The sequence below is a fragment of the Nicotiana tabacum genome, chromosome 22 (assembly GCF_000715075.1).
Source record: "Nicotiana tabacum cultivar K326 chromosome 22, ASM71507v2, whole genome shotgun sequence".
NCBI classification, from domain to species: domain Eukaryota; kingdom Viridiplantae; phylum Streptophyta; class Magnoliopsida; order Solanales; family Solanaceae; genus Nicotiana; species Nicotiana tabacum.
The window spans coordinates 209,698,098-209,724,182 of NC_134101.1; the positions used below are offsets into that span (position 1 = coordinate 209,698,098).

The following is a 26,085-nucleotide window of genomic DNA, read 5'->3' on the forward strand; positions in this document are numbered from 1 at the left end:
TAGTAATATCCTATTCCCTGATCTTCAATTGGTAATACCCTAACCTTAGGTAAATCTTAGAGAAAACACCCTACAATTACAAACAAGTCATATATCCTTGGCAGCAGGTACTTATTCTTGACTGTGACCTTGTTGAGCTACCGATAGTTGATACACATCCTCAGTGACCCATCTTTCTTCCTTAAAAAGAGAATAGATGCGCCTCAAGGTGACACACTCGGCCGGATGAAACCATTTTCTAACAAATCCTTCAATTGTTCTTTTAGTTCCTTCAATTCTGCTGGTGCTATTCTGTAGGGCAGAATAGAAATAGGTTGCATGCCTGGCATCACATCAATCACAAAATCAATCTCCCTGTCTGGCAGGATCCTAGGGAGCTCATCCGAAAAGACTTCTAAAAATTCACTCACAATTAGCATAGACTCAAGTGTAGGCGCCTCAGCATCAGTGTCCGTAACCCGGACCAAATTGTAAATACACCCCTTGTTAATCATCTTCGTGGCCTTAAGGAAAGAAATGAACCTACCCTTTGGCACCACATCATCCCCCTTCCACTCAATAATTGGCTCATATGGAAATTCGAACCTAACGGTTCTAGTTCGGCAATCGAGCTTGGAAAAACATGAATAAAGCCAGTTCATCCCCATTAGTGTATCAAAATCAACCATACCCAACTCAATGAGATCATCCATGGTGTCCCGACCTTGCACCATGACAACAAAATCTCTATAAACTCGCGTGGCCAAAATAGACTCACCAACCAAAGTAGATATAAAGAACGGCTCATGAAGGTGCTCCGTCTCTATCCCAAATTCCATAACAACATAAGGAGTGACATATGACAATGTGGAATCAGGATCAATAAGAGCATATACATCATGAGATTGGACAGTCAATATACTTGTGACAACACCTGGAAAAGTCTCTAAACTCTGGCGACCCCTCATAGAATAGAAACAACTGGATCCTCCCGAACTCTGTGCATAACCCCTAGTTTCACCATGTCCTACGGGTATTGGAGGGCCTCGAGCTGGAGGAGGTACTACAAATGTAGTAGCTACAGAACTGGCTGGTTGTGTCGTGCCCCTACCTACACTTTGGCAGGACGAACAACAATCCTTCTGAATGTGACCCGTAATACCATAACCATAGCATATATGTTAGTCTATGAAGCATGTCCCAATATGCATCTTCCCACACCTAGGGCATGGGGGCCTCCGCTGCTGCTGACATCTCTCTCCAGGTCGATCCTACTAGTATGATCCCTTGTTGTCCTGACAGGGCCTGAAATAGCTCAACTGTTACTGATTGCGACCTGATGGCGGTGCAGTAATCGAAGATTGAGCAAAAGACTGGGATGACCCTGATGAACCTCCCCTAAATGCTGACCTTCCACCACTACCGCCACCAAAAGAACCACCTAAGTTTCCAGCGGACCGGGCTATATTTCTACCCTTTCGCTCCATTCTATTCTTTAATTTGCAGGTCTCGATGGCTAGAGCAAATGCCACCATCTTCCTATTGTTCATATACGAATTCAAGGTAGCTGTAGCGGCCTCATTAATAACCAAGGGGTGAGGCCTTGAACAAACTAATGCACTCTAGCTTCAATAGTGGGCGACATGTAAATAACATATTTGGACAGATGCGCGAACCTCATATGGTACTTCCACACACTCATGCTACCTTGTTTTAGGTTCTCAAACTCAGTGGCACAGAATACCTTAGTCTCGTCAGTCAAGGGATGATTAATAAAGGCATCAGAAAACTCACTCCACCTCACCGGATGGCTCCTCTACTCATGGGACTCCTCCCACATCTCGAACTAAGAATAGGTCACCTCCTTCAGGCGGTAGAAAGCCAATTCCACTCCTTCCATCTCAGTATCACACATAACCCGAAGAATTTTGTGCATCTCATCAATGAAGTCCTGGGGGTCCTCAGGATTAGTACTCGTGAACACTGGAGGATGTCATTGAAGAAAAATGTTCACCCTAGAACTAGAAGAATCTCCTTGCTGGCTGGAAGAAGTAGGTGCAATATTCGATCTCTGGGCCTGAGAAGCTACTATCTGAGCCAACATCTGTATTTCTCCCCTAAGGTCCCCATCGGAAACACTAGGACCGAAAGTTGGGGCTAGAGGTCGAACTGGAGTATCAGTTGGAGCAACCGATGCACCCTCATTAGTTGTAGGAATTGGTGCAGTGTGAGCAAGTGTAGTTAAATCAGCCAGTGTGGTTGCATAGGGAGTTTGAGAAGCTATGTTAGGGGGATATGACTATGACCCAGTACGAGATGATATTTGTAGATTTAGCATGTCGTGCAACATGGTTGGTTCCCACTAAGAGGGAGAAGATTAGGAGGTTCATTAATGTGCTCAACTATGGTCTACGTTATAGTTTGGATTGAGAGAACAAGATGGATGCTAGGTTTAAACAGGTGGTTAAGATTGCTAGGCAGTTAGAGCATGTTTGCAGGCTTGAGCGAGAAGAGCAGAAGGCCAAGATACCCCATGGTTCAAGATGCTAGGTTTAAATAGGTGGTTAAGATTGCTAGGCAGTTAGAGCATGTTTGCAGGCTTGAGCGAGAAGAGCAGGAGGCCAAGATACCCCATGGTTCATGTGGCTTTAGCAGCTCCTCATCTACAGGTCAACCACATTACAGCAGAGGACGCCTTTTTAGGCCCGCTCAGGTAGCTCATCATATTTCTCGTGGTTCATCAGTTAGCAACAGTTAATACAGTGCTCGTCAGTTCTGTTATCATTTAGTGCGCTACCGGCATAGAATTCTTACCGTGCTCCATCTGCTCAGGGTTCCACAAGTAGTTATTCGGGTTATCAAGGTCATCATCCTCATAAGAGGGGTGCTTTGAGTGTGGAGACTTGAGTCATCTCAAGAGGGATTTCCCCGAACTTCTGAGTAGAGTTCCACAGTAGAGCTCGCGGCCTATAATTTTAGCACCAATAGCTACACCACTCGCACAAACAGCTAGGGGTGGGGCTCAGTCAGTTCGAGGTCTCCCTAGAGGGGGAGGTCAATCAATCATTATTCAGGCCCGTTGCTATGCATTTCTAGCTAGGCCAAAGGCATTTCCTTCTGACGTTGTGATCACATCCATTGTTTTAGTATGCAATAGGGACGCTTCAGTGTTATTCCACCCTGGTTCCACTTAATCTTATGTGTCCTCCTATTTTGCTCGTTATTTGGATACGCCTCATGATTCGTTCGATATTCCTGTTTATGTAGCTACACCAGTGGGTGATTCTACTGATGTGAATCGTCTATATCGATCATATGTTATTATCACTGGAGGTTATGTGACGAGGATTCGATCTTTTATTGCTCAATATGGTTGATTTTGAGGTCATTTTCGATATAGATTGTTTATCTCCATACCATGATATCTTTGATTGTCACACTAAGATCGTGACTTTGGCAATGTCGGGGTTGCCTAGGTTGGTATGGAGAGTTTCTCTAGGACACACTACTAGTAGAGTGATTTCATATTTGAAGGCTCAACATATGGCTGAGAAGGCGTGTTTTGCATATTTGGTCTTCATGAGAGATGTTAGTGTTGATACTCCTACTGCTGAGTCAGTTCTAGTAGTGAGGGAGTTCCTAGATATGTTTCCTACAGGCCTGCTGGGTATGACACCCGAAAGGGATACTGATTTTGGTATTGATTTGGTGTCGGTCACTCAGCCCATCACTATTCTATAATATTACATTGCACCAATAAAGTTGAAGGTGTTGAAAGAACAGTTACAGAAGTTGCTTGATAAGTATTTCATCAGGCTTAGTGTGTCACTTTGGGGTGAACAAACATTACTTGTGAAGATGGATGGTTCTATAATGATGTGCATTAACTATAGGCAATTGAACAACGTTACTATCAAGAACAAGTACCCACTACCACGTATTTATAATTTTTTTATCAGCTTCAGGGTGCTAGGGTATTCTTGAAGATAGATTCAAGATGGGGGTGCCAACAGTTGAATATCCGAGAATCAGCTATTCTGAAGACAGCTTTCAGGATCCACTATGGTCACTATGAGTTTCTGGTGATGTCTTTTGGGATGACTAATGCCCTAGTAGCTTTTATGCACTTCATTAACAATGTATTTCAGCCTTATCTTGATTCCTTCATCATAGTTTTCATTAATGATATATTGGTGTATTCTTATGGCTGGGAGGATCATGAGCAACATTTGAGGATCGTGATCCAAACCTTTAAGGACAAGAAGCTATATGTTAAATTCTCCAAGTATGAGTTTTGGTTATACTCGCTAGCATTCTTGGGCCACGTGGTGTCTAGTGAGGGAACTAAGGTGGATCTGAAGAATATTGAGGCAGTTCACAGTTGGCCCAAACCGTCTTTTTCTACTGAGATCCAGTGTTTCCTTGGGGTTGTTGTGTATTATCACCTTTTTATGGAGGGGTTTTCATCTATAGCAACCCCATTTACTAGATTGACGCAAAAGGGTGCCCCATTCAGGTGGTCCTATGAGTGTAAGGAGAGATTTCAGAAGCTCAAGACTGACTTGACTACAACTTTAGTTCTGGTTTTGCCTTCAGGATCGAGTTCTTATACAGTCTATGTATGTTGATGTGGGAGTGTAGAGTTATTGCTTATGCTTCGCGTTAGTTGAAGCTCCATGAGAAGAACTACCCAGTGCATGATTTGGAGTTAGCAGCCACTATTCATGATCTCAACATTTGGAGGCATTATCTTTACGACATGTCTTGTGAGGTGTTCATAGATCACATGAGTCTTCAGCATTTATTCAAGCAAAATGATCTGAACTTGAGGCAATGGAGGTGGTTAGAGCTACTAAAGGACTATGATATCACCAATATTTATTATCTGGGGAAGATCAATGTGATAACTGATGCTTTGAGTAGGAAGGCTGAGAGCATAGGGAGTCTTTCTTGTATTCCAATTGGGGAGAAACTGTTAGCATTGGATGTTTAGGATTTGGCCAATCGGTTTGTGAGGTTGGATATTTTGATTGCTAGTAGGGTTCTTGCATGTGTTGTATAATGGTCGTCCTTATTTGAGTGTATCAAGGCACATCAGTATGTTGATCACTTGTAAGGGCACGGTGCAACACGGTGATGCTAAGGAGACTACCATTGGAGATGATGGGGTATTGAGGCTGAAGGTTCAAAACTATGTTCCAAATGCGGATAGGTTTTAAGAGTTGATTCTTGAGGAGGCCCATAGTTCGCAATACTCTATCCATCCAGGGGCTGTGAAGATGTACCATGATTTTAGGCACCACTAATGGTGGTGGAGAATAAAGAAGGATATTATTGAGTATGTTGCTTGGTGTTCGAACTGCCAGCAGATAACATACGAGCATAAGAGATCGAGTGGTCTGCTTTAGAGGCTTGATTTTCGGAGTGGAAGTGGGAGCATATCACTATGGATTTTGTAGTTGGGTTTCCACGGACCTTGAGCAAATTCAATGCAGTGTGAGTCATTGTGGACAGACTGACCAAGTCTGCACACTTCATTCCAGTCATGACTACCTACTTTTTAGAGCAGCTAGCTTGAATTTATATTCAGGAGATTGTTCACCTTCATGGTGTGCCTGTGTTTATTATCTCAGGTCGAGGCACGCAATTTACATTGCATTTTTGGAGAGTAGGGCAGCATGAGTTGGGAACACAGGTCGAGCTAAGTACGACATTTATTCCTAGACGGACGGGCAGACCGAGCGCTCTATTCAAATTTGGAAGGACATGTTATGAGTCTGTGTCATTTATTTTGGAGGTTCATGGGATCAATTTCTATTATTAGCAGAGTTTTCCTACAACAATAGCTATCGGTCGAATATCCAAATGGCTCCTTATGAGGCCTTATATGGGAGGTGATGTCGTTTTCTAGTTGGTTGGTTTGAGCCTAGAAAGGCCAGGTTATTGGGCAATGATTTGGCCCTTAGTGCTTTGGAGAAGGTGAAGTTGATTTAGGAGTTGCTTCATACATCACAGTCCAGGAAAAATAGTTATACTGATAGGAAGGCTCGTGATATTGCATATATGGTGGGTGAGAAGGTTCTACTCAGAGTTTCGCCTATGAAGGGCAAGTTGAGCCCGGTATATTGGTCCTTTTGAGGTGCTTGAGAGAGTGGGATAGGTGGCCTATAGACTTGCCTTGCCTTCTAGTCTATCGGGAGTTCACCAATGTTTCATGTTTCCATACTCCGAAAGTATTATGGGGATCCCTCATATGTTCTGTACTTCAGCACGGTGCAGTTGGATGAGGATTTGACTTATGACGTGGAGTTGGTGGCCATTTTGGATTGGTAGGTTCGAAAGTTGAGGTCGAAGAATATAGCATCAGTGAAGGTTTAGTGGCAAGTTCAGCCAGTCGAGGAGTCTACTTTTCGAGCAGGAGATGTGGAGCGGATATCCTCACATTTTTTACACTCCAGATATGATTCTAGACTCGTTCGAGGATGAATATTTGTGTAAGAGTGGGAGAATGCAACGACCCGGCTGGTCATTTTGAGTACTCTAGCCCTATTTCCCCTATTTGATTCTTTACATATATGTACTTATGATTTTGTGACTTGTGGGGATGGTTGGTTTGGTTTCAAGGAAATTTTGGATCGAATCGGGACACTTAGTCCCTTGGTTAGATGCTTAAGTTGTAAGAGTTGTTTGGAGTTTGACTTTTGGGTAGATGAATCCAAAATGGTATTTTGATGGTTTCAATATCTTCGTATGGTGATTTTGGAATTAGGCGTGTTCCCAGATTTGGATTTAAAGGTTCCTAGGTCATTTTGCCTTGAAATGGGAAAAGTAGAAAATTTGTCAGGTTGATAAATTTGACCGAGAGTTAACTTGATATCGGGTTCAGATTTAGGTTTTGGGAGTCGGGATAGTTCCATTGTGTCATTTAGGACTTGCAATAAAAATTTGAGGTTATTCTGAGTTGTTTAGGCATGTTCGGTGTAAGGTTTAGATTTGGAAATTTGGATTAGTTCCTTAGGCTTGAATATAGGTGTGATTCATATTTTTGATGTTGTTTGGTTTGATTTAAGGTCTCGAGTAAGTCCATGTTATGTTTTAGGATTGATTGATGTGATTGGATGGGGTCCTGAGGCCTCGGGTGTGTTACGGATTGATTTTGGACCATGTTGGATTGAGTGGAATTGCAACAATTTTTCTAAGTTATGGTGCATCCGGACCCACGATAATTGGGTGGTAGTTGCGAGGCCGCAGAAGTGGCTAGGTGGGCACAAATATGGTGCGTGTCTTAGGAGGCTGAGTCCGTAGATATGGACATGGGGCCGCAGAATCGAAGCTGGCTGAGGAGGCTAGGGCCGCAAAAGCTGAAGCATGGATGTAGATGCGTCATCGCATCTACGATGTTGAAGGCACATAAGCGCGACCACATATGTGACTAGGTGACCACAAGTGCGGTTGGTCGAATCTTAAGTGGACCTCGTAGATGCGATAAGTGGACCATAGAATCGGCGTCGTAGGTGTGACCTTTGGGCCTATAGATATGGTTTAGCTGGCCAAACTTTATATTCGAAGGGTTTGGTTATTTTTCTCATTTTTGGAGTTGTGGAGCTCGGCTAGGGGCGATATTTGGAGGGCTTTTCATCACAATTGAAGGGGTAAGTGATCATTACTTGATTTTGGTGTTAGCTATTAAATACCCATAGATTATTACACCTAATTTTTATAAATTAAAGGTAGGATTTGTGGGGGGGGGGGGTTGGACTATAAGTTTGGAGAGTGAGAATTCATGATTTGAGGGTCGATTTGAGATTGGAATTAGATGAAACACATATATTTGGACTTGGATTGGAATGGATTTTTGGAATTTATAAGTTTCATCGGGTTCTGGGGTGCAGGCCGGGGTTAAGTTTTTGGGTTGACATTACATAATTGATTCAAGACCTTAGCTTTATAATTTGGAATTAATTTCTCTGACTTTTATTGATGATATCAAATTGTTTTGGCTAGATTAAAGCCGTCTGGAGGTTGATTCATGCGAGAATGGTTTCTTAGAGTATTAGTTGGCTCGCTTGAGGTAAGTATCTTACCTAAACTTGGTTGAGGCACTAGTTTCCTGAGTTATTTTTGATAGTTATCTGCTATGGGTGGCGCACATGTGCGGGGTTGAGCCCATGTGCATGCACCAGGGTATTATTCATGCTCGGGGTAGTGATTAGGCTATGATATGCCTTGAATTTATTGATAAGCTTCATGTTGTGATGTTTCTCCTATTTGTACCATGATGGAGGTTACATAAAAGTTAATCTCCAGAATGAACCTGATAATTGCTAATTTTGTGATGTAATTGCTTGATTTGAGCTATCATACACCTTAGCATGTCATTTATACCAATCCAGAAGTATGAAATTTGATGTTCATTGATCATGTACATGTATTCTTATATATTTTTTGTGTGATATGGATTGAACTGGTGGCGTGTGACCACACCATGCGAATTGTGAAATTGAGTCTGTGACCACGCTGGGCGGATTGTGAAATTGAGCCTGTGACCACTCCGAGCGGATTGTGATTTTGGCACATGAGTTGTCTGTGCAGAAAATGAGTTGTCCATGTAGATCCGAGATATTCATATTATTGGCATCTGAGTTTTCCATGCAGCACGTGAGTTGTCCATGCAACACTAAGTTGTTTGTGCGGTTGATATCATTATCACATGAGTTTTCTGTGCAACGTGTGGATATGGATCTATCCCCCTAGGGTCACCCTCTTATGTTCCTTCTTGATGGTGTACATGTGAATTGAGGAAATCTGATCAATGGTTTGGTTCGGCCATTGAGATTCTGAGGAAAAGCTAGCCAGTGTTTGATTTGGTTATTACATTTCTTCTTTACTTGCAATTTCCTTGGTTATTTACTTGATTTGGTTGCATATCGTCTTTATATGTTGGATTGTTGACTGAGCAGATTAAATTAAGTTATTGTGTGCACCAAGGTAGTTTTCTAACTAGGATTCATGACTTGATCATATTGTTGTTATGTACTTGTTAGAAATATGAACCGCGTCGGTGATTAGCGAGTATTATTTATAATTATTACTTCTATTATCTCGTCGAGGTTAGCTATGATACTTGATGAGTACATGAGGTCGGGTGTACTCATACTACACTCTGTACTTAATTGTGCAAATCTAGGTGTTGGACCAAGCCACCAGTAGTTGAGGTTTGTTACTGAGTTATCTTTGGAGAGACGAGGTTGAGTTGCATATCGACCACAGTCTTGGTGTCTCTTTTCATTTTATACTATTGTCTTTTATTCAGACAGTATTGTTATTTGGCATTTCAGACTTGTGTTTTCGCTTTAAAGCTCATGACTCTGCATTTACCAGTTTCAGGGTATTCATTATGTATCGATGCTAATATGTTATAATGATGGCTTTAGAATTGTATTATTTTCGTCACTTATGATATTATGATTCGCTATACATATGCTCGGTTTTCCTAGCAGGTGTGTTAGATGTTGTCATGATCGATTGGTGGTTTTGGGTCATGATAATGGGCTCAGGTTGAGTTTTGAAGATTTGATTAAAATTGAAGTTTTATTGTTTGGAATTGGCCTATTACTTTGTTTGACATTATTGAGTTGAATTTGGCTAGATTCGAGTCCTTTGGTGTTGGATTTGAAGGGAAATGTTGTTTATTGTTGATTCAAGCTTTTCAGGGGTGGTAAGTCTCTTGTCTATCCTTGTAAGAGGAAATTTTCCCCATAGGTGATCTATTTGCTATTTGTTGCTAGATTGAGGAGCCACGTATATGCGATGTGACGAGCGTATATGCATATCTAGGTTTGACCATTTTGGTATTGTTGACTTGAATTATGGTTTGTTTGGATTATATGAAGTTAATATCCATGTTTTCATTGATTCTATGACTACGTGATAATTCGTAATACGATTTAGGAGCATGCTTAGGGTTATGACTTGATGATTTGGGCATAAAGAATTGTTTTGCGATATACAAAGGTCTTATTTGCTCCATGATTTGGTGGTTCCTATGGCTTAAATGATTCATGTTAATTAAGATGATTAAATTTGTGCATGCTTAATTGCTACTTGAGTCGTTGTGATAAATTAGTTACATGATTTTCCATAGCCATCTTTTAACTCTACGAGATTTTATCCATATTTTGTTGATATGTTATGTGCCTCTTAATTAATTATTTCATAGATATATGCGTGAGTTTGAGAGTTGGATGTTATGAAAAGGTTGAGGAATTTGGCACCAAGGACAATGTGAAGGGATATTGATTATCGATTATTGATGATATTATGATTGAAATGGGTTGCGCACCGCAAATATTGATTAATGGTCATTAAATATAAAATGATCATATACTTGGATATGGATTTGTCCCTGCAGAGTCAGGTGATTACCCATGTTACTTTGGGACCTATGTGCATAGGCACCCGTGATTCTTTTAGTGTTTGTTGGACACGTGGCAGGTGTCCGGCACATGGATTTATGCTGTGAGTTGTTGATAAAGGGATCCTGAGAATGCATTGGTAGCTTAGACTCATGCATTGGCTCTTATATATATATATATATATATATATATATATATACTGATATTGGATCATGAGCATGCACTGGTAGCTTAGACTCATGCATTGGCTCTTATATAAATTGATATTGGATCCTGAACATGTATATGTACGTATTTTTTACTCATGCATTGACTTGATATAAATGTTGTTGACATGAATCATGTCTTGGTATGAGGATCGAGGAGTTTATCCTTAATTACTCTCCTTAGCTGTTAAGCATGCCTAAATTTTGTATGAATTGTGTTTCTTTGAGCAGTCATATTCATTTGATGATATCATGCTTATTTTCGCATATTATTTAGGTTTACCTATTTATTAGATGGTTAGTGAGTGTCGATATCGATCCTTCGCCACTACTTCTTTGAGTTTAGACTTGATACTTACTGAATACTATGATTTTGTACTCATACTATACTTTTGTACATTTTTGTCTAGGTTCCGAGACTAGTATTAGCTATACCATTTAGTTGAGTAGGAGTACTATGTTGGAGACTTTGTGGTGCGCTGCTATACTTGATCCGATTCGTAGGAGTCCGACTTCCCTACCTTTCTATTTCTATCTATGTATTCTTTTACGGATAGATATTTTGTTCAGTTGATATTAGTTACTCGTTTTAGATGTACGTAATGTAGTAACACCGGGTTTTGAGCAGTTGAATAGATAGTTGTGATCGTGTTTAGACCCTATCATGGATCATGTACTCATGTTATTGATTTGAAATTTATTTCGCATTGTTATTCATATTATGAAACAATTAATAGCTTAATAATTGGATATTGTGATATTATTTGAGTGTTGGCTTGCCTAGCGAGGAGGTAAGGCACCATCATAGCCCACCATAATCTCGCATGTGCGACACACCAGTACCAGGCCTGCCAACAACCATCAAAATTATTCGGAATCAATTCGAAACACACCCGAGCCTCCTAGAACCCCGTCCAATCATACCAACAAGTTCAAATACTTAATCCAAACTTATCCAAATGCTTAAAACATATTAATTAACATCAAAACTGAGAATCGATGCTAGAATTCGATCTCTTAACTTCCAAACTTTCTAACGTTACCATACACGTCCGAATCATGCCTAACCATTCTGGATTTTAACCAAACTTTACACAAAAATTCCAATCAGCTAAGTGAACATATACAAACTCTCAAAACACCAATAGAAATGCGATAACCTCAAAGTCAACTCCCGATCAAACCTATAAACTCTCTAAACCTTTAAATTGCCAACTTTCGGCAAACAGAGCCAAAATCTTCTGGAAACCTCCGAATCCAAATCCAAGCATACACCTAAGTCCAAAATCACCACAGAAAACTACTAGGACCATCGAATCACCAACCCGAGTCTGTCTACTCAAAAGTTAGACCTTGGTCAACTCTAGCAACTTAACCTTCCAAAATGAGACAAAATATCCCAAATCCATCTCAACCCTCCTGGAAACAAGCCAACCAATTCCACAAGTCACAAAATAACAAGAAAACATGCAAAAAGCATCATATAGGAGAATAGAGCTCAAATAAATAAAATAATCGGTCGGGTAGCCACACTATAGGAGTATCAATTGTCTTCGCATTGTTCATCTCAAATATTTTAAGCAGTTCTTTGATGTACTTTTATTGATGTGTCATCATCTTATTTTTAATTTTCTTAACTTGTAATCCAAGGAAGAATTTTAGCTCTCCCACCATGCTCATCTCAAATTCACATCCTATATTGCAAATTCTTATAAAAAGATTCATTAGTTGCACCAAAAATAATATTATTAACATAGATCTAGACAATTAACAAGTTCTGACCCGTCTTCATCAAAAATTGAGTGTAGTAAATTTTACCTTTTGTGAACCCATTCTCAAGAAAGAATTTTGATAATCTCATACCATGCTCTTGGTACTTTCTTTAATCCATATAATATTTTGTCCAATTTATGCACATGATCAAAAAATTCATGACTTTCAAACTCTAGAGGTTGACACACAAATACTTCTTTTAGATACCTATTTAGGAATTCACTTTTAACATCAATTTAATATAAGTTGAACATGACGTAGGATTCAAAAGCAATAGGCATATGTATAGCCTCCATTTTAGCAATCGGTGCAAAATTCTCATCATAGTTTATATCTTCTTCTTGATTTTAATGCCAAACTACCAACCTTGCCTTATTCCTAGTGATAGTACCTTGATCATCCAACTTATTTTTGAAAACTCACCTGGTTCGTATGAATGTTATGTCCTTTGGTCAGGGTTCCAGATGTCATACTTTATTCCTTTCAAATTAATAAAGCTCCTCTTGCATAGCCGGAATCCAATCAACATATCGAAGAGCCTCCTTAAAATTTTTAGGCTCAACCATGAACAAGTGGCAAACACACAAGTTTGTCAGTTTGGATGTTGTCATGATTCTAGAATGTACTGAGAATATTTTCTACTGGATCAGAAACTTTATGCTTTAAATTTCATACTTGCACTCCCTGAATATCATCATTTTCTTCCTGATCGATGGAAGAACTAGGTTCACTATCACCAGTCGTTCCAATATCAACCTGTTTGGTTCCCCCTATCCGTTGTACATCATATTCAGCTTTTAGAGAACCAAGTTCTTGTGATGTATTTCCTTGATCAACAGTATTCTCTAGAATATCTTGATCTAGTCCATCAACATGAAGTTGGGTGAGTCTAATTTCCCACGATTTTCCTTCCATGCAAGTATTTTCATAATTAATAAATCCTTCTTGACCGTGAATTCCTCCAATTATTACCATACCTTCAGCCCAAGAAATAAATCCTCCAAGGAATTAAACTTGCATAAGGAATTATCTTCGCAGCTTCTGATTAGCGTCTTCAGGTGATCTAGTTCTTTTGATGTCTGTCCTGGTTCTTTGGATATTTGCTTGACACATTTGCAATCATGTATGTTAGCATGATATATATCATCAAGAGATCTGGTTCTTTGATAACTGTTTGTTAATCATCAAAATCATTTTTAGCTTAGCTCAAGAGTTCTTAAACTAATACTCAGGAGAGAAGCCAAACATGTTTCAACACATTGTTCCGCCATTGACGACAGATTAACTTGCAACTTGCTTCGAGTTTATAATTTTTTAGATTATGCAATCAATACACATGCTCTCTCTCTCTGTGTGTATGTGTGTAAAAGCTGCAGAAAATTACATATGCAATAATAGTTGAGCAACAGAGACACTCACTAGACCCACAAACCCTTATTCATCTATCTCGTCGGACTTGCTATATCACGAAAACCCAAAATCAGTTTTCTTTCTTCCTTTATAGTTTCATCACCTACCATGATCAACCCAAAGCTACCCTAAAATTCATGGCGGCTTTGCATCGTTATACTAGTGGGACGAAGCCAACTAGAGAAGGAATATGCTCAACATCGATGGAAAAGGGAGAGTTTTCATAAAAAATGGGATTGAGATTTTGTGTATGACTAGAGGCGAATAGTGAAGGAAATGCGGGTGGTGCTCAGATTTCACTTAAAATGTAATTAATTGAGCGACCAATTACAAAAGGACATGTGTCACTTTATCCAACTTTTTAACTCACGTTTTTACCTCTCACGCGTAATTCGTGAAGTAGTTTTTCCTTCCCTTCCTTTTCGAGATAACTTTTAGGGTACAATATATGTATTTTCCTTAAAAAGAGAAAATATTCGATTTAGTTATAGGTGACTAGGCAATCATCTTTCAGCGTACGGTTTAAGATTGGACACAAAATATCCGTCCGGCTCAAACATATTACATCTAATAGTCCGAAATATTTATTTTGTATATTGATAGTTTATTTTGTATATTTTTATATAGTGACAATCTATTTAGTATTTTTTTTGTATAGTGAAAGTCTATTTTGTATATTTTTTATATAGTGACAATCTATTGTATATAAGTGACAGTCTATTTAGTATGTTTTTTATATAATGACAGTCTATTTTGTATATATTTTTATAGTGATAGACTATTTAGTACTCCCTCCGTTCCAATTTATGTGAACATGTTTGACTGGGCACGAAGTTTAAGAAAAAATGAAGACTTGTGAAATTTGTAGTCCTAAATATGTTAGAAAGGGGCTCAGAGTATTTGTGTGATTATAAAAGCTTTTCATTAAGGGTAGAATTGGAAATTCAAGCTAAATTATTTCCAAATTTAGAAAGTTGTCATTCTTTTTGGAACAGACCAAAAAGGAAATATGTTCATATAAAATGGAACGGAGGGAGTATATTTTTTGTATAATGACACACTATTTTGTATAGTGACAATATATTGTATATAAATTATACAGTGACAGTCTATTTTATATATTTTTGTATAGTTACAGTCTATTTTGTATATATATTTTGTATAATGACCGTCTATTTTGTATCTCAAGCACTTTTATCTATCCAATGTGTATAGACTGTTATATATTTCTTCCAAAAGACCAAAATCCCTCTTCAGAAATATTTCATCTTTTCCTAAAAAACCAGTGCTGATTCTGGTCAAACTTTGACTTTTTCTCAATTCAAAACAATTGTATCCAAAATTTCCCATGGTCTAATTCCCAACAAGTTTGGCCTGAGTGGGAATTTTGCTATCGGAATGACGTCTAGAGTTGTCAAAACGGGTCGGCCCAGCCCAGCCCTTGCGGGCCACGAAAGTTGATGGGCTAGGACGGGCTGGCCCTTCATGCAAAAGAGCCTTAAAATGGCTAGCCCAACCCAGCCCTAAGAGGGCCGCAGGCTAGGATGGGTCAGCCCTTTAATTTTAGCCTTTTTTTATAAGATAATTTTATTTTCAAATGGTTAATGAAGCTTCAAGAATCAAGATATGATGACAAATAAAGAAATGGAAAAGACTTGAAAACATACCAATAAAGTGAAACACACTTACAACTTAAACTGTGACAAAATTTATTATGAATTCATCAATACTTTGTATATATCATAATTGCAATTTTGTCAATTAAAATCAGGAAACTAAATAATTGTCCAAGTTATTAATAGATCAACCAAATGTAAAAAATAAAAGCTCAACAACCAAAATATACTATATTAGACTTCTACGTAGTGTCTAATCAAATCTTAGGTCCATAACCAAACTGCCAGTAATATTGCTAAAATAATATTGTATAATAAAAAGTCATTAAGCGAACGACATCAGTCATCACAAAAATAAAAAAAGACCTTAATGGAATAAATTCCTCCTAAACAACGTTTTACTAGCACTTATAGCATATCTAATACCAACACATTATCAGACATATCTAAATTCGCTTATGATAAAATTGCCTTAACATTGTCATCTTCATCTTCGTCTGCAATTCATATGCAATGTTGATTAGTTAAACATTAACAAATAACTATATTTTGAAAATAAACAATATTAAATCTACATAAAAATCTTACCACTTTGAGTTTGAGTAAAGTCGTGCAACCAATTTCGAGTAGCAACAAGTGTTTGGACATTTTCATGATGGATGCAACTTCTATATTTGGTGAGAACACGACCACCAATACTGAATGCTGATTCTGATGTTATAGTAGTAATCGGGATACTAAGTACATCTCTCGCCATTACTGATAAGTCAGGATATTTTCCAGAATAATTCTTCCAATACATGATAATATCCATTTCGCGAAACTTCTCAAAATCAAGTTTTGGCTCCTCTAAATAAATATCCAGTTCTGATTTTCCATCATTGGAAGCAGATACATTCTCAAATGCTTTGAATTCCTATAAGTTAAACACATGACAATACGCTTAGGATCTAATAACTAATAATAATAATAATAATAACAACAGTGAAAAAAGAAATAGAAAAATAAAATTACTTACATCGAATATTTTGAATCTCGTTCCTTTGGATTTACTTATTTCTTCACTTGGTGTAGTCAGGGTACTAGAAGAAGCACTCGCAATATTTTGCTTATTTGCATAATGATCATAGAGCTTGTACAATTTATTTTTCACATGCTTTATTTTTTCTTGTGCAGAAATTGAATCCAGCTTAGAGTAACAAAACTTTAAAAATTGCAACTTCATGCGAGGATCAAGGATTGCTCCAAAAGCAAGCACTACACTATATAACATCCAGTATTTTTTAAACTTTTCATGCATTCTTGAAGCCATTTCCTTAATAACTTCATCTTCATTATTCAATCATTAAGCATGCACTCAATTTTCCAAACTTGCATAAAATACAAGTTGGATGTTGGATAACTTGAACCAGAAATCAAGTTAGTTGTCTCATAAAAAGGCTCCAAGAATTGAAATATTTTCTCCGCCCTTCTCCACTGATTCAATGTAGGACAGTAAGTATAATTTCTATCTATTAAATGTAGACTAGCAAAAGCCTTTTTATACTGGAGTGCACTATCAAGCATCATATATGTCGAGTTCCATCTAGTTGATACATCCAAACGTAAACCAAAATTTGTTTCAATTCCAACTTCCTTAACACATTGCTCAAACTTTTGTTTTCTCCCATCCGATCCTTTAACATACTTAACACTTTCCCTTATTGAAAACAAGGAATCACTAGCTGCTTTTAAACCCTCTTGAACAATTAAATTCAAAATATGAGCAAAACAACGCACATGAAAGAACTCACCATCACACAACAAACTCTTTTGCAACCTAAGATGGCCTTTCAAAATATTTTGTAAGCTATCATTGGCAGTGGCATTATCTAAAGTGATTGAAAGTACCTTCTTATCTATGCCCCATTCTTTCAAACAGTCATATATAGCAGTAGCCAATTCAACTCCAGTATGGGGAGGATACATACGACAGAAATTAAGAATTTTACAAGCCAACCTCCAATTTTCATCAACAAATTGGGCAGTTAAACAAATATATCCCTCAGAGTTAGATGATGTCCAACAATCAGAAGTCAAGCATACCTTATTAGGAATTTTTGCTAAGATTTGTTTTAGTTTCTCCTTCTCTCGGATATACACTTTCTTGACATCTGCAACACAAGTGTTCCTAGAAGGCATCTTAACATCTGGACTTATATAATTTACCCAAGACTTAATTTTATCATACTCGACGAAAGAATATGGCAAATTATGCTTAATGACAGCTTCAGCAAGGATACTACGATGTGTCCATTGATCGATTTTTCTAGATTGCATTTTACCTTCTTGATTCAAGAACATTTTACCTAAATCATGAACTTTAAGCATTGGACACTGATATTAATGACGATGCAAATGTGATGTTCCATAGTGTTTACCTTTGGGTCCCGGAGTTGAACCAACCTTAAATGGTTTCTTACACCCTTTACATTCAGCCCTTTCAATTTCATCTTTAGCTTTGCCAATTTTTTTGAAATACAGCCACACATCTGATGTTAACTTAGTTTTTTTCTGACTTGGTTCTGCAGAATCATTTACCTCCACAACGTCCTCAATATGTTCATGTGTTCCATTTGAATCATCCATTGGTCTTCCTGTAACAAAATTTCAAGAAGTGTTAAGTTTATAAAGTAAACATCATTGCCACTACAAGTTAGTAAAACTTTTGTAAGAAAATAATTATTAGAGTGCTTACTCAACTTTTGAACCAAATGTATCCCAAATCGTGCATTCACGATGTTATCGTAAAGGAATCTGACAATGTCATTATAATTTAAGAATAAATTCATATTATCTGTGCATCACCTAGTTCACAACATTCTAAAACTACTCCGTTATAACTTATAATTAAAAAAGCTTCAAAAGCCTTTAAAGCATTCCATGCAAATAAGTAATTTATTTTTACTAATATGTTAACTGAATAGAATCTTAAGTTTTAATATGTTATTAACGAGAATATTAAGATTTACTATGTTATTTTCTTTGCCCAGATTATCATAAATACTATGTCATGAGACTTTTAAATAAAATATTAATAAGAGTTTTAGCATAGTATATTCATTTATATCTAAAAGAGTAGTTGGTAGTATCATAAATTCATAATCTTTCTTTCTTTAATCCTCCCGAGAACGTACATTAAAAGCTGACTAATCTTTTCATAAATTAATATATTTCTTGCATTGCAGCAAAATTCCCATTAATTTATTTTAGTTACTTCTAGGCTCTAGCTTAACTTTTTATATTTTAACTAATTGACTTAACACAAATCAACACATACATCTAAAGCCGTCAAAATATAGTAAATAAATAAAAACAAAAACCTAAATATGATCCAAATACATATACAAATGCATATAGAATAGACATAAACCCAAAATAAAATAGAGAAATATATATATGCATGAGAATAAAATATGAAGCAAACAGATCATTAGTCATGTACATAATGGATTGAATAGTCCAAATATTGAACTTATTTATTTGTAAGATAGAAAGATTAGTAAACTCAAGAGAAAAAAACTAATTACCTGTAGTAAGTCGTCGATGCCGAAGATCAAGAAAGAGGGAGCGATAAAGAATTGAGGATTGAGGGGAGGTAGGCAGAGAGTTGCGTTAATATGTTAGACTATTGAGGAAGAAAAATTTATGATTAGGGTGCAAGACTTACGTCTTTAGCCCATTCAAAATCTTTACTTCCTTTTTTTTAATTTAAAATTTGAATTAAATAAATTATTGGCCCGCGGGCCAGCCTCGACCCAGCCTCAGTCAAGCCTCAAGGGCCGCGGGCTAACTTGGGTCGGGCTTCTTAGACTCAGCTATAAAATGGGCTTAAAATATCTTAGCCCAACCCTACCCTAGTAACGGGCTGGATTGGGCTGGCGGGCTAAGCCCATTTTGACAACTCTAATGACGTCCAAGCCGAACGAGTAAAACACCCTTATTCGAATCATCAGCTTCTTCGGTTCGGCGCTCGCTATAGATGGAGCGGGAAGTGATAGAAGCAGAGCTAGTACTGCCAACTCACATGAAATTCAAGAAGATTCAGATGTACGACAAGTACCCCAAAGGACAGGCTAGAGGCCGTCATTGGAAGCATCTCAAGCAGATCATTCAAGCTGAAAATTACGATAATTATCCTCCTCACCTACCTACTTGTGAGTCTCAATCTTTCACCTGTACCCTATTTTTTGCTGTCAATTAAGCGTTTCAATTCCTTTGCCCCTAATGTAGAATAGGGCTGTGTTCTAGGTTTTTGCAAGATATAGCTATACTTATTCAGTTTGGCTCATTTGCTGATTTTCTTAATTCTGTTGGTATCCAAATATTTTAGTTTACTTAAAGAAAAAACTGTTGTGTAACCAAACTTTTGTTGGTTCGGTTTTGGCTCAATCCTGAAGTTGATCGGTTAACTTGGATTGAAAATTTGGTTTATTGTATCCAATGAGCATATAGACAAAAAATAGATGTAGGTATAACACCTTAGATCCAAATTGAAATGCCCAAACAATTTCACATCGAATTCTTGTTGCCTAACTTGATAGAAAGTTAAGTTCAATTTCGTAGTTATTCGATCACGACAATCAAATTACTAAACCAATCATTGATACTTCTTTTCCCACCCAAAGGTTGTTCATGATACTTGATGGCAGTATTATTATATCTGCGAGAGAGAGATATTTGGGGTGGTGGTGGCGGTAGTGTGACGGATCTTCTACTTCTTTTGAAGATGGCAGACAAAGACAGAGAGTAGAGAACACGGAAAAAAGCGGCCTAAGTTGGCTTTGTGCTGAACATATAATATGGGACCTCGATGTCACACGTCATGCATTTATTGGGCATGCTTGACTTCTTGATTGTTATTCGTATCATTAATTCTCCAATGGGTGTGCTTGACTTTTTGAGCTTTTATCTATATTGTTAATAATTTCAACACTCCTCTTTAAGGTGGAGAATAGAATTTTATATACTCCAAGTTTGTCATAAATATACTGATTGTGTGGTCCTCTCACGGCATTTGTGATGTTTACTAGTTGGTTATTTTTTCCAAATTAAAGGATGCTTGTTGGTCCAGTGTGCTGACAAATTCTACCACATCTTCCTTGGAAAGAGCTTTCTTTCAAACGACAGTCTATGTCTATACTCCGAGTTACTTCACAAACACTATGGTGGAAGCTATATGGAGAGCCTTAGAATTAGAGCTATTCCTCAAGCCAACTGCTGCAATTTGCTGCTGCCTGGATGGTACAAAAACAGGTGCATTTGGGCTTAAACCTTTCTTGCTTGACTCACTATTAGTTGAATTGGAAATCTGCTCGTTATTCACCTTTGGTGCCTCTTCATTGGATCTCGGACTCGATGAAAACTGATCTGCCGCATCATCACTATCATCTTGAAGGCTATCTGCATAATCTTCTTCATCCTCCTCATCCTCTATTTGATCAGTTCATGTCTTTCTATTAAACACAGCTGCACTTGTCACGGCTTGTTCTTGTTTAGAAACAAAACTCTCGCTTGTAGAATTTGCTTGGGAAATTGTTTGCACTAGTTGTTGATTGTTTCCGGTAGATAGTAGTTGCTGCAATGAATCTCCATCTTGTTCACCAAATGACTCTATAGATTGGGAGGGAACTTCATGAACCGATGTGTGTAATGTAACCAAAGGTGTCTTGATCATAGGATTTGTATTCATCACCAAATCTGCCTGTGTTTCCTTTACAGACTTTGCAATTTCTGGACTGGTGAATTTCAGTGTTGGTACAGCTTCATTAGTTCTTGGATATTAATAGCATCAACAGATACAATTTCTTTTGAAGCGTGTGGTCGAGCACCTATATCTTTTGAGTTTTTCTGTTGCACTCTGCTGCCTATCGAGCTGGTTTTTCCAGTTATTAACGTTGCCTCATCGTCCACCTGTTGCACCTTATTCCCAGCCTCCTTCACATCATGATCACGCTCATCCACCAAAGCATCAAAAGAGTTCGACATACCAATGGTATTTGCTGGTAATATCTGATTTTGATGCCTGGAGATTGCTTTTTGCCAGGAGTTCGATTCACCACTGTCCAGTCATGATTCACCACTGTCGATTCACCTATATCTTTTGAGTTTTTCTGTTGCACTCTGCTGCCTATCGAGCTGGTTTTTCCAGTTATTAACGTTGCCTCATCGTCCACCTGTTGCACCTTATTCCCAGCCTCCTTCACATCATGATCACGCTCATCCACCAAAGCATCAAAAGAGTTCGACATACCAATGGTATTTGCTGGTAATATCTGATTTTGATGCCTGGAGATTGCTTTTTGCCAGGAGTTCGATTCACCACTGTCCAGTCATTATTCCTTGTAGCAGGTTTGCTTGGAATTGCAGCAGATTTCCCTGGAGTATCAAATACCTGGCCTACACCTTACCATAGAATTAACAACCTTAGGTGTAGCTCGATCCATTGTTCCAGTCGCTGCAACAGTAGGTTTCAACATCCCAAAAGCAGACTGCTCAACTCCAGCTGAAAGTTGAGGATGTTTAGCCTCTATATTCGATGCTTTAGAACCTGTAGTAGCTGCACACTCCAAAGCCATAACACCTACCTGTTCTTGCCCCTCATTAGCCACACCAGTAGCTAAAACCTGCTGCTTTATCAGCTGAATCACCAGCTGCAACAGAAGGTCGATCACCCCCTGCTACTGGCACTGCACCAGTACCATTCAGCATAGGATTAGCTTGTAAATCTGAGTTCACATCTTTGTAAATCCTCGCCAAGGCTGTAGTAGCAGGGACATCACGTGAAGGTTTAGCAGGACCCTTCACCATCTTTGAGACAACACCTATAGGATCATCTGTAGCAGCGTTATTATTTAATGCATCACCCTCTCGATTTCCAGTAGTTTTTTGTTGTTGTAGCTCATCACCTTTGTCACCTAATTTTACATTTACAAGTGCATCATCTCCAATCCTAGCCGACCTATGATTAAGCACACCTATAGAGACATTCCCAGGTTCCTTAGAGTCAAAACCTCGACTAATCCAGTAGAAGCAGTAACTTGTTTAACTCCCTCATCCTGCACCTTCAACAGCTGTTGTTGATCATCATGAGTCTCATCTGGAAGTTTCAGGCCCTTTGTAACATCTGTAGCATTAAAATCATGCAAAGTTGCATCTGGAATATTGCCTGGCACAATCTTTAAACCTTTTGAGCCACCAAGGTCCTTCTCCTCACGATCAGCTGTAGCTTTTGGAACACCAGCATCAACCACTTCGTTAGCAGACTGTTGCATCTCTCTTCGATTCTCAACACTTCACCTTGTAGTCGACATGCTTTCTCCCCATGGCCTTGATGCTTACAAACACAATATAATGGAAGATCATCATAAACTAATTCCTGCAAGTGCTCAACAACTTCACCAGTCTTCTCATTCACAAATTGTAATCTCACGTTTGTAGGCAGCTTATCACGCAAATCCAGTTCAACCTTTACCCTAGCATTGCTAGGTTTTGACTTCACCGTTGTTGCTCTATGAATTGCAATTGGTTTACCAGCAGCAGAAGCTATAGATAAGAGCAACTGCCTAGCAAATAGATTAGGCGGCAGAAGAAATCCAAACAAAAGCTCTAGATGACTCTTCTTTAGGATTAAACAAAAACGACCATGGAAAAACTCTAATTTGGAACTCTTCACCATTGCACTTCAAATAATACAAAGATTTAGATGCGGCTAAAACAAAATCTTCATATTTGTCAAACCTAACCAAAATATGTCGACGAGCCATTACTCCGATCAAACATCGATTTGTCGTCCCAAAAAGTTTGGACAGTAACTTGCGTTATTCCAGAATTTCAGGCTGTCCATACGAGAATTTGAGCACTACAGCTTGATGAAGACCTTCTTCCTTTGTGTATTGATCAACTTCTTCCATGGTAAACTTGATAGTAGGAACTCCACGAGTAAACTCAATAGGTTTCAGATTCGTTTTTTGTAGTTTTTGGACTGTTTGGTTTGGAATTAGTTGAGTAGCATATGTTGTGTTAGAAATAGGGTTTTTGGTCGTCTCTCCCACAGCTTGAAGCTGGGGAGAGGGCTGCACGTCCATGGCAGCCAATACCACTCCATGTCACCGTAGAGGAAAGGAGAGAGGAGAGGGTGTGGGTTTAGGGTAGTGTGGATTTAGCAACAGTCTATTTGTTTCCCAGTTTAGGGACATTTTTTTGCAGATATTCCTTTTAATCATTCGTAGCTTAATGAATATTTCAAAGTTTTGACTTTGTTTGCTCAATCCCTGCAGATGTTAACATTGAATCACCACCTTCTATGCATCCATGCAAAAAGATATGCGACGTAACAGGATTCGAGGTACCTTTGCCCCAGAGTGCCTTGTATGATATGGTCTAAATTTCTGCTTGCTTTCCTGTGCTGTCTTACTGTCACATCCTCTCACTGAATAGGGGTTGTGTGCATTCTTAGTCCTTTATGCCACGAGAAATTATTTTGCTGCACAAACGTTTTTGGATGGTAAAAAAATTCTTATGTTTGACATGCAGGCACCATATTTTGACCCAAGAACTAAACTCCGTTATGCTAACACCGAGGTTTTCAAGATAATAAGATCGCTTCCTAATGACTATGTTCAGAGGTATTTGTCTCTCAGAAATGCAGCTGTTGTTTTGAAATAGGTGCAGTACGAGAAATAGATAGTTGAGAAATTTCAGTGCCCTTTTCCATTTTCAACTTCATAAACGGCAAAATTATTGTCCATGACCAATTGACGAATATCCGTATCTGAAGGTAGAAGAGCATTGTACGCTCTCTCAACAGCAATCAAATTTGCAATTTCTGTTGTCCCAAAATAGTTGTACTGCCCTAAGGAGACACGGAGTTTTTGCATTTTCCTGTTTTCCAAACCTTTGCAACAAGGATTATTCATAAAACTAAGACTTACCAAGAAAAAAGAACTAGAAAATTAGTTGTATATAAAGTTAGCGGAAACTAAAGATTTGATTAACGTACTCATAACTGATGAAATGTTATACATGTGAATTTTGCTTGTGGGGTGTTGGTATTTAGCTTCTTGTTGAATAGTTGAATTGCCTCATTTCACATGTTCTGGTATTGTGTTTTTGCAACTCTTACCTATTTGGGGCAATCCAAACAGTGCAATCTTCCTTGCTTCAACTCCATATAAAGTCTAGCTAGTGTCAAACAAAATCCAGCCTAAAGAAAATATTCATACATAAAGTATAGGAAGATTCTACTAATGAATCCGAACCTGTAGTTGATGGGAATATTGCTCTTTCATATTGACTTGGTGTGTAGAAACGACTTGCTCTGGCATATATAAGGTAGTTGATGTAGTCATTGCTGCCTGCCCAACAATGTATAAGCATTTGTGTAACACTCCTCAAATCTATAAAAGTTTCAAGACACGCTAAATATAGAATTTAATTTTTCCCCCTTAAATTATACTTCTATTACGGATTTAAATCCTTGTGAGTGATTTTGAGTTACATCTATATTTATAAATAATTGGCTATACAATTAGGGAATATTAATAATTTTAATATTATTAATTATTAAAAGTGGGTATCATTAATAATTAAAAAACAAAAAACAAAAAAAAGGGACAAAATAACCAAAGCCCTTAAGCCCATAAAAAGGGTTGTTGAAAAGCGTAAGGCAGGCTTAAAGCCTTAAGCCTTCGAACGAAAAAGAAATTCCAAGCAGACTTCTGCGTATAAGAAACAGACGCACGTCCCAGCGAAAATACTCACACAAGCAACGGAAAATTCTAGGGTTCTTACCAATTACTAATTCTTGAACTCAGGTACATAGAATTTTCTATTCTCAATTATCCTAAAGTAGTAGTAGGTAAGAATAAAATAGTTAATTTCCTTCTTCCTCTATATTAACAATAAATTTCATGTTTAGGTGTGAAACTTTAAAATTGATTAAAATGTACTGATTGTTGTAGAATTGATTGTTTGACTGGTGTCAATTGGACTGGGGTCTACATATTGGCTCGAGAAGTTTTGAGGTGAGTTGATACAACCCATTACTAAAGTGGTTTAACTCACAAAAGCACGCATACAAGGTGTTTGATGAATTGCTTAAAAGAGTTTATATTTACTTAATTGGAGTGAGTGAGTACCTATTAACTTAGAATTGTTCTAGCAAAAGTTTAGACGATTGTTTACCGTGAAAATGGTAATAACAATTAAATTTGTTAATGAGACTCTAAAGATACGTGATCTATTTTTATGCTAGTTGCTAGAGAAGTTGATGCTCGGCATATGAAGATAAGAGATGAAATGCGAGCTAAAACAGAGTTATAATCAAACCGAGAGATCAGTTACTCTGGCCTCGAACTGGCCGGTGAGGGGCCTCGAGGTCGATGCTTGGGCTCGAGCTCGAGCTATCGGGGGTAACCAGGAAGGGAATAACATTTAGAATATAATTGAAGGAGGCTCTTTATGGCCATTATCAAGCAATAAATGAGGAACAAGTATGAAAGCAATAAATGAAAGAGGTAGTCTCGGGCGTGTAAGTTAGAGAGAAAAGAGAGAGATATTATTGATCTTTTGTAGAATAGTTGGAGCAACTTGCTTACAGAGTGCCAATGATTCCCCTTTTATAAGAGGGGGAATCCAAACTTAGTA

General features: G+C 38.0%; 3 protein-coding genes across 3 annotated transcripts; 1 reads left to right on the forward strand and 2 right to left on the reverse strand.

Annotated features, from left to right (window-relative positions):
* Positions 1 to 15,855: 15,855 nt before the first annotated feature.
* LOC107815784 (zinc finger BED domain-containing protein RICESLEEPER 3-like) lies at positions 15,856 to 16,711 on the reverse strand. Its single transcript, XM_075243368.1, has 3 exons — positions 16,418 to 16,711; positions 15,988 to 16,315; positions 15,856 to 15,896 (listed from the first exon to the last, which is right to left on the reverse strand). Exons 1-3 carry the CDS (start codon positions 16,709 to 16,711, stop codon positions 15,856 to 15,858), a joined length of 663 nt encoding a protein of 220 aa, XP_075099469.1.
* Positions 16,712 to 16,737: 26 nt separating this feature from the next.
* On the reverse strand, positions 16,738 to 18,230 carry LOC142176243 (zinc finger BED domain-containing protein RICESLEEPER 2-like). The gene is made up of 3 exons (XM_075243369.1): positions 18,137 to 18,230; positions 17,845 to 18,035; positions 16,738 to 17,775 (listed from the first exon to the last, which is right to left on the reverse strand). The coding sequence occupies exons 1-3, from the start codon at positions 18,228 to 18,230 to the stop codon at positions 16,738 to 16,740; spliced, it is 1,323 nt and encodes a 440-aa protein (XP_075099470.1).
* Positions 18,231 to 19,368: 1,138 nt separating this feature from the next.
* On the forward strand, positions 19,369 to 24,260 carry LOC107815792 (protein EIN6 ENHANCER-like). Its single transcript, XM_016641426.2, has 3 exons — positions 19,369 to 19,595; positions 23,718 to 23,785; positions 23,974 to 24,260. The coding sequence occupies exons 1-3, from the start codon at positions 19,421 to 19,423 to the stop codon at positions 24,103 to 24,105; spliced, it is 375 nt and encodes a 124-aa protein (XP_016496912.1). The 5' UTR covers positions 19,369 to 19,420; the 3' UTR covers positions 24,106 to 24,260.
* Positions 24,261 to 26,085: the final 1,825 nt, after the last annotated feature.